Raw genomic sequence first — 10,101 nt, forward strand, 5'->3', positions numbered from 1 at the left:
TTAGAACTCTGGTTTAAAGATATAACTACACATACTAACAGCGATTTAACATAATTGGATGCTTGGTACAATCCTTATTCTTCACTATTCTAACGTAGCATTTCAGGTTTAAATTCTGATCTTACTTTTTTAAACTCTTGTGGTGTTGCCAATGGTCTAAGCAGCTTTAGAGATTTATCAATTGTGGTAGCAATTCTCAAGGTAGAACCCTTAGAGGTTCGACTCCGTCGGCACCACCGCCACACCTTCTGCCTAATAACAGCAGTGTTAGGTGCTGTTGTGTTCTGGTTTGAAGGGTGTGGTATGGGAGATATACTTACTAGGGGTGTGCGAATAATTCGAACTTACGAATTATTCGTTCCGAATCGAATATTAATATTCGATTCGAAACTCGAATCGAATAATTCGAAAATTCGAATTATTCGAAAGTTCCCGAATAATTCGAAAAATTTCGAATAATTCGAAAATTTTCGAATAATTCGAAAATTTTCGAATAATCCGAAAATTTTTGAATAATTCGAATTTTTCAGGGTTTCTTATTTTCAATTTTCGAATAAAAATTTAACAGTCAATAATCAATATACATTTTATTTAAACCATATAGTTACACAAATAGAACAATTAATATAGTTTTTTTTTAAAATAGTAAAAATTGAAATTTGGGGATGATCCTATTCTTGTAATGTTAATAAATAACTTATAAAAAAATGGATGGTAAAAATATTGATTGCCTTTTTTTACGGCACTTCAAAAAATTACCTGAAATTCATGCTTCTAGACTAGAATACCCCCTTAATTCGCGAATTATTCGAAAACTTTCGAATTATTCGAAATTTTTACGAATTATTCGAAATTTTTCGAATTATTCGAAATTTTTCGAATTATTCGAAGAATTTCGAATAATTCGAAAATTCGAATTATTCGATTCGAATTTCGAATCGAATATTGATATTCGATTCGATTCGATTCGAACGATATTCGCACACCCCTAATACTTACCCGAGGCGTTCCAGCTTAGTCCTTAGGGATAGCGAGGCATCTGTGGCCGACTTAAGGTACCTGGGGGAATGGCAGTGCCCCGCCAAGTCGAGCAAAAAAAAGGGACACGGCCGTACTATTTTCTCGAAGCAATGCAGTAAACTTTTCTGGGGTTGATTACAGACATCCATGGTCAGCAGTAGCCACTTACCATCAGGTGACTGCATGCTCGTATGCTACTCCTATATTATAAATAACGTAATTATAGATCGTTATGCACGATAAGTCACTTCGCATAAAACACAAAAAAATGACATTTTTCTAAAATTTAACCATGCCAAGGTTAGTACTAAATCTAAGCTAATATATGCTTCGCGTGACTAAAGTTTGCATGTGTTTAGCATCTAGATTTACTGAATAGCCTAGCTTACCTGGCTAGGCAAACAATTATAAATGTACATAGATTGTGTTTAGGTGAAATCCAGACTAGCATTTTTTTAAAATATATTTTTACTAGTTGACCCGGCAAACGTTGTGTTGCCATATAAATAAAAAAATGTTAAAGGTGAACGAACAACCCTTATCACTTAGGGGCATGAAATAGATAGTAGCCGATTCTCAGACCTACTGAATATGCATATAAATTTGGTGAAAATCGGTAAAGCCGTTTCGGAGGAGTACGGTAACTTACATTGTGACACGAGAATTTTATATATAAGATTTTTATCACGCTTTTATTAGCTTGACCTGTATGTATGTATGTATGTAACGGAATCTTAGAACTTGATTTTTACCTACTGTGTCAGTCCGATTAATTTAAAACTTTGAATAATTATCAAGAACGGGTGACAATACACGATTTAAATTTTTGTCCCGTTTTCCTCATCAGAATCGTCAAGATTAACGATTTCCATTATGCGATTTTAGCGTGGTTTTTAGTTTATAAACAATAATTATTTGTTATCTTATATATAAAATTCTCGTGTCACAATGTTAGTTACCGTACTCCTCCGAAACGGGTTTACCGATTTTTACCAAATTTTATATGCATATTCAGTAGGTCTGAGAATCGGCTACTATCTATTTTTCATACCCATAAGTGATAAGGGTTGTTCACCCTTAACATTTTTTTATTTATATAGCAACACAACGTTTGCCAGGTCAGCTAGTTTTAAATAATATTGAAGTAGCGAACGAGCATTTAGATAGCTGATACGTGGCTACTGTCGCTCTTGGATATCTGTAATCAACCCCAGATTAGAGCCCTACCTGAGATCGCTCATAGACCATACGCTGTACGCAACTCAGAGGAATGCCTTGGAAAAGTATGAAATGGAAAAGTAATTTCTGCTTCTTTTATTATAAAAATAGTATATTGGAAATTTAAAGTTCAATCTCTTGGCAAGCACCCCTGATTTTTTATAAGAATCTTGCATAATACCAATCATAAGTTTTTTAGTTAGAATACTTAATAAGGATGTTACTTAGGAATAGGAGTAAGTTAAGATATTATATTTTTTATCTTAATGAAATAGCGAGCTAATATAATATGCAGGTTATTATTTAAATGCTTTTTTTTATAATATAGAAGTAGCAGACGAGCGCCTGCTACGTCTTTTAGTCCAGCTGATGGTAAGTGGCTACTGCCGCCCATGTACATCTATAATCAACCCCAGATAGGATTAGATATTCCTATCTGAGGTCGACCCCAGATGCGCCGCTACCCCCGAGGACTAAGCTGGAACGCCTCGGAAAAGTATGTCTCCCTTACCACAGCCTTCAACGGAACACAGCAGCACCTAATACTGCTGTTATTAGGTAGAAATGGGTGTGGCGGTGGTGCCGCCGGAGTCGAACCACAAGGGGTTCTACCACCTTCGAATACTATACTATATCTTATAATGTCCAAGATGTTCGGTTAGGATGTAGGTGAAAATTGGATGAGATGCCTCAAACGACACAAGATCTAATAACAATTTGCCGCGCTTCAATTTACGCTAGTCTGACTGTGCCCTAAGGGGTGGTAACTGAAACTGTATATTATAAATAAATTATTAACAATAATTAACATATTTTATACATAATCACGCAGCACGCTACACTAATTTAAATTAACCATACGAATATTAAATTTTAACTAAAAAAACTTAATAGCAACTAATGTTAGTTTTTTTAACGTTAATTTCAATATTGTTCTAGAATCTAGGGCATAAAAATACTTGACTGTTAAATTCATAGTATGTTTAAACCCTATGTTTTGATTTTTTCTAGTTAAATAAAAAATATTGAAGAAGAACAAGATTATAAACATTACAATATTCGAAACAATAAAACTAAATACTAATTAAACTAGAAAAAAATCAAATTGTACACTAGTAGAAACGTATTTACAACAAAATAAACATATATACAAAAAAGAAATACAAAAATATAAAAACATAAAAACCACCGTATAAAATTATATATAAAATATGTTTTGAATTAGGTATGTAAAAATAATTGAAGTTTAAATTTAAAAAATACTTTTTCTTTATTTAAATAATTTATAAGATTAATAATTAATAAGATTTCATAAATCACCTCTTTAATTAATTATTTATATAATTGAATTATTTCACACTTGTAACACCTTACTTTTACACTACATAACACCACGGCCTACAGCTTTCTCACTCTTTCAATTCAAAACTTTTGGTTCTCCGAGCAGTATCGCTTTTGAAAACCGTATGTTTCTGTGTGTGTGTTATCTGCATACAACAATAGCACACACTGATCCATAGTCAACAAGCATACTTCTTCTGAGATATTATCATATTACAGAATTAGTTTTTTTATTCAAAAATTATGGTCCTTCGAGCCGTATTGAGTAAAACTGCAGTGTTGTATACAGATGTAACATGTGTGTGTTTTCTACAAATATATTATACACAGTAATATAATTAAATGTTAATACAAATATTAATAATCAATCTATCCAATTCTTACCTACCAAAGATCAAAATTTGACAATGTCTATGAAGATATTGTCAAATGTCGATCTTTGGTACAACATAGGATAGATTGAATATTAAAAACGGGTTAAGCTTCTAACGCCCATAAGCTTATGTTTCGAGATCATCAACCGTAACAACACGAAGCTGCACTAACCATCATTAATGATTAAAAATCTGATTATCATTAACAATTTTAAATCAATATGGAAATCAAGAAGCATTGATTCTAAAATCTAATCATAATATCATTTACATATTTTATACCAAATAAAGTAATTCTATTTTGCATGGATTTACTCGTAAATCGTGGATTCAAATTAGAACGATTGATCATCTCGGGACAGAATTAAATGCCAAAAACTTTAAAAACGACACATTATTTTCACAATCATTATCTTAAGTAAACTTAACATATTAAAACTTTGAAACATTTATTAACTTTGAATTAAAATGAAGTTATCATTATTATTATAAAAAGGGGGGTTATTATTAAACTATTATTAAATGTCAGGTTGAAATACTTTGTTGTCGATCAATAATTTATTAGGACTAAAATTGACCAATTTAGTATTTAATTTATTTTAATTTAGAAAAACATAAAAAAAAAGAATTTTGAAGTTACTATTTTTCTTTTGACACATTTCTAAAAATCAATCAGTGTATTTTTAGCGTAAAATTTTGTTGCGCGTATCGATGTAACACATATTTTTTGGAGTGGGTCGCAGTTAGGCGCGTCGATGTAACACACATAATTTGTAGTACTAATCGTTTGGTAAGAGACAAAGGAAATGCATACATTTTTAAATTCAAAGTTAATATTGTACTTCAAAGTTACCTAAATACCAATTGTTCACGATCAATACACTCTAATTCCAGCTCGAACGATATACTGCTACGAGTGCGACAGTTGGACTGATTTCCGGTGTAAGGACCCCTTCAACTACACAGCACTGCCGCGGGACCAGCCGCCGCTGCAGACCTGCAACGGTTGCTGCGTCAAGATGGTGCGCTACTCAAAAAGTCGTAAGTATTCAGCCCTAGCGACTTAGGTTACTACACTTTGATCTTAGCCAAAAGGCCGATAAGCAGTGATAACCTATAAGCAGTGATAGCCTAGTGGTTAAGAAACGCGGCCTCTCGATCGAGGGGTCCGAGGTTTAAATCCCAGGCACGCTCTCTCTCACCTCTGATTTTCAAATTTATGTGCGTATTAGAAATTAATTATCACTTGCTTAAACGGTGAAGGAAAACATCGTGAGGAAACCTGCGTACCTGAGAGATCTATAAAAAAAAAATATCTCAAAGGCATGTGAAGTTCACCAATACGCACTTGGCCAGCGCGGTGGACTATGGCCTAATCCTTCTCATTCTGAGAAGAGACCCGTGCCCAGCAGTGGGACAGTAATGGGTTGATGATGATGATGATGATGATGACTTAGGTTAGGTTAGGTTTGGGGGGCGCAAGGGGCGGTCCGGCCTCCGATTCTGGGGGCCCCCAAACACAGTTGCTAAAAAAAGGTCGTCAGAACCAGACAATCTATGAAATGTGTATCTGACAGCAAAACAAAAGCTCACCGAATCACAGACGAACTTTTTACTCTGGGGGCCTACATTCAACTTTCCGCCGGTATTCAGTCCTTCCGGTTTATGATATAGGAGTAGCATTCATCCATCAGCCTTTAAGAGTCCATTGCTGAACATAGGCCTTCCGTAATCTGCGCCACTCCGGTCTTGAGCAGTCTGGATCCAGCGGTTACCCGCCGTCCGCTTCACGTCATCAGTCCACCTGGTTAGGGGGCGTCCTATACTCCTTTTGCCGAGACATGATCGTCATTTGAGGACCTTTCTACCCCAGGAGTAGCAGACGAGCATGCTATCCACCTGATGGAAAGCTACTGCCGTATGCACATCAGTGATTATCCCTAGATTAGTTTCCTCCTTCCGCTACTCCTGAAGACTAAGCTGGAACGTTCGAAAAAGTATGTCTCCCTTACCACACCCTTCAAACCAGAACACAGCAGCGCTTAACACAGCTGTTATATCAGAAATAGATGCGGCGGTGGTGCAGCTGAAGTCGAACCATAAAGAGTTCTGCCACCTCCAAATAAAACTCATAGTTGTTTAATCGTGAAGTTTAAAATGTTTAATGTTTGTCTTTCCAGCGTACGAAGTAGTAAGACGGACATGCACATCGCAGCTACAGATCAACTTGTTCATGGTGGACCACGTTTGCATGATGGAAAGTACAGGCACTGGCCACATGTGTTTTTGTGAAGAGGACATGTGCAACGGCGCTTCAACTGTCGACCTCACTCTGGCGCTCACCGCACTGGTCTTGTTCGCATGTGCATGTTGCAGGTGAAGTAGGTAGGGGGCTAGTCGCATGTCGGCGTCGAGCGATTCACGATACAGCAGTCGCTAATCACAATCGATAACGACTTGTCATGACAGCCAACTGACATCTGTCAAACGATGGCCAATGAATTGTCGATGTCGATGGTCTAAGCCTAGCGGTTAATTACATTCTTCGTCCAATGTAGTACATGTAGTTCACAGAGGTGCTTAGTTTTCACGCAAATTACGTCTCGATTTAGGTATTATAAAATTGCGATCGTTTTCGAAATTTCCGTATAACAACGGTGCGCTAATGCGTTTTTATAGTAATATTAAGTCGTTGAATGAATTGGACTCGTTATTGGTACGAAATGAATGTAATAACGTTATAACGTAACGTTATCGTCGTTTTCGACGCTATTTCTAACGACTGTTTTGGTGTGAAAACTAAATGCTTGTTTTTTTTCGGCTAAGGCAACTTTATGTCCAGTTTGCTCTGAACTATCTGCGTACTTTAAGAATATCAGTAATATAGTTAGTCTAATTAGTTTCCTGAAGATTCCGAACATTTCTAGCGTGTAAATTGCGATCTACGAACCTGTTACGGTACAGTTATCTCAGCTACGCTTTTCAATCGGTCCAAAACTGCAGACCAAGTTAAATTTGCTCATAGATGCACTTTTAAAAATAGATGTGGGGCACTTTTTAGATAGAAAAAAATATGGTGATTAAAAATGGATACTAGCGAGAACTGCCGTGAACGTAGACGGAATAATATAGACCAGCGTTTCCCAACCTTTTTCAGTCTGCGGACCCTTAGGAAATCAAGCACATTTTTCACGGACCCCCGTAATAAACTGAAGAGCAAAAAAAAAAAACAATCCCAGCCAAAACATAATTTGAAAAAGACCGATTTATATATACCGTGTGCTTAGATCACGTTTTTCTAATAAAACTGGTTTGCTGATTTTTCGTTTTGCGGCCCTTTTGCATTTAATGAGCAATTTATGTATTGTTCAGAGATGACACCGCGGACCCCCATACATATACTCGCGGACTCCCAGGGGTCCGCGGACCACAGGTTGGGAAACGCGGATATAGACGATAGTTATCAAATTGTTACGTAACGTGATATTGTAGTTTATTTTGAAAATTGGGGCGAATGAAATGATTTGGTTTCATTTTGTTGATAGCAATATTAGAATAATGGGACGAATGGTTAGTTAGGGAAATTGTATGCAGCGATTGTCTTTTTTTAAAGTAGGAAAGTAGATTAAAGTAATTTTACAGAACAATCTCAAACCAGAATACACAGGGTTTGGTTAATTTGTTAAAAAGATAATAAGGATGGGCTAAATTTAAATTTAAAGTTACAATTCAACTGTACTGCCTATACCTCAAATATTTTTCTCTTAGATCATTGTAACGATTTTATGTTCTGACTTTAAGAATGTGGTCATGAAGATTTATATCAGGCGAATGCCTGATGTAAATAATAATAATATACATCATACCCTTGATACGTTAGAATTAACTTAGCCATCAAGAGTAGGAATCAATCCGGTTTCAAGTAGAACTATTTTGTTGTGGTTATAGATGTTTACGGACAGCCATTTAAGCTGTATGTTCGTTAGCTAGACCTTTACCAAAAATAATTGTAGATTTACGGAACCCTTTCTATTGCTCATGGCTTCCCATGAGTCTCTCCTCACAGCAAGCAATCTTAAGTGTAGGTTGTTATATTGCATAGTGGAAGAAAGTACGGGTTGGTGGCAACCTATGTCAGATGTTTTCCAACCAACAAAGTCTCCAATAAAGTTTACCAGATGCTTTAGTAATAACAATCGGCTTAATCTTTCCTCTGAAGGATAGAAACGGGCATATCTAGCCACTAGAGGCGACCCATCTAACTGGAAAGCCCTCAATGTTGCTAATTTTGTCTCAATTTCAAAATAAACTCCTTTCCAAGTGAGTCAAGTTGTAAATGGCTATCCCGTCCAGTTAATGTAAAAACAAATAATTCTTTAACTAGGAATTCAATATAATATTTTATTTGGTGTTGAAATCAGTAACCACTTAAGCTCAGATCTTAAAAGAAAATCGCTGTAAACACTTTTCAAAAACGTATAGATTGGATTTCTTTAGGAATAAGATTTATTGTCCTTTCGTGTACAAAGTACAAAATAATATAACGCTTGGATAAATAACGGGTTATATTTGAAAGATTATTTACAATATTAATGTTTTCAGACGTTAGGTATGGTGGGCCTATATTTACATAGATTGATGGTCACATGAAAAAAATGCTATTTTTACATAACATCATCAATGGACCCGTAACTTATATTTGGTCTTCCAATAAGATCGTTTGCGATTCGCTTTTAATCCTTTCGGTAAACTCATGAAGATGCTCACAGAATGCGGTTATTAGACTCAACTTTAGGGCGCTCCTTCACCAGAAAAAATGTATATTAGATTAGATAGTTCAGATTAAAATCAAATCAAATCATTTTTTTTTCAAATCATTTTTTTTATTCAAAATAGGTTCTTTACAGAGCACTTTTTGAATGTCAATACAACTACCACCACTTCACAAGGTATTTCGTTATGAAGAAGAAGCGGTGGAAGAAAGTCCATAACACACATCTTTAAAAAAAATGTTTTTTACAATGTTAAACTTAACCTAATGGTGTATGTGGAGCTGGAACTACTTCAGACCACACCGTTTTGTCAATCAAATAATCACTTTGTTTATAGTACGCATTTTTACATAGCGTTTGTTTAACGACATGTGTGAACTTTTTTTCTGTGAGATTCAAAATGTGGTCGGGTATTTTATTGTAGTAGCGAATACATAACTGTATTCGCCCATGAAAGATCTAGCCACCTTACGAGCATTAAGTACATGAGTTTAAAATCGAGCGTTACAAAACCCATTGTAATGTTAACTTAACCTGTAAATTAACTGATAAATTAACTTGTAATTATGCAGTAATGAAAGAAAATCTGAGATACAATCGGTTCAATCTTTATCATACATAAATTTTTGGGTAGTTACATTACAACCAGTTAGTAAGGCAGTCTTATGTAATGCTCAAAATCGATTTTTGGATACAGACGATTGCTTAATGAGGGAGCGCTTATTATCTTTCGGATCTGTAATTGAAAAAACGCGCGATATTTTCCTACCCAGTCAAAGGTGATAACTAAGCGTTCGATTAATTAGAAACTTTGGATTCAAACCCGGAAAATGTTACATTAAATATCATATCAATGGGACATTACTGCCTGCTATATTTGCTCACACGAAATAACTTTTACAGATTTAACCGTTATTTTTAATACAAAATAGCAATACAAATATAATTTATTTTTAACGTTACGTTATGTAGATACCGGTATAATATAACGTTATAACATTCCGTTATATTATATTATAATTAGATATCGTACACATCACGGTGAAACGAATTATTTTATCGACACGGTTGTAAATTATACTAGGTACATCACTACCGATTTAAGTATGTAAAATGTAAGTTCTTCCAAATAAATATGAAAGTTTATTTATAATTATTCCAATATCGAGTAACTTAAAGTATTTATACAGCGCAACTTATGATAATTATTAAAATTCATTACCGTCATGGCGGGAATACATAGCTATATCGAATCTATGTAAATGTAGTCAGTTTTACGTAAATATAATATAAAATTCAGTGTGGTTTACTATACGGGTGAATTAGGATTACAAATATTAATATTGCTAGGTTAGAGAGGCTACGCGGTAGACGCG

The 10,101-nt window shown here is 35.0% G+C and overlaps 1 protein-coding gene across 5 annotated transcripts in view; it reads left to right on the top strand.

Moving 5' to 3' along the window:
* qvr (glycosylphosphatidylinositol-anchored protein quiver) overlaps window positions 1–9,454 on the top strand; it is a 34,658-nt gene extending 25,204 nt beyond the window's left edge. For all 5 annotated transcript variants that reach the window (XM_073081627.1, XM_073081631.1, XM_073081628.1 and 2 more), the window contains 2 exons: window positions 4,848–4,994; window positions 6,134–9,454. In XM_073081627.1, coding sequence (XP_072937728.1) covers window positions 4,848–4,994; window positions 6,134–6,333 — 347 coding nt within the window. In that variant the 3' untranslated portion in view covers window positions 6,334–9,454. The remainder of the gene's footprint in view (window positions 1–4,847; window positions 4,995–6,133) is intronic.
* Window positions 9,455–10,101: the final 647 nt, after the last annotated feature.

The sequence above is a fragment of the Epargyreus clarus genome, unplaced genomic scaffold (assembly GCF_041222505.1).
Source record: "Epargyreus clarus isolate Ecla_fem2 unplaced genomic scaffold, WU_Ecla_fem_2.2 ptg000016l, whole genome shotgun sequence".
NCBI classification, from domain to species: domain Eukaryota; kingdom Metazoa; phylum Arthropoda; class Insecta; order Lepidoptera; family Hesperiidae; genus Epargyreus; species Epargyreus clarus.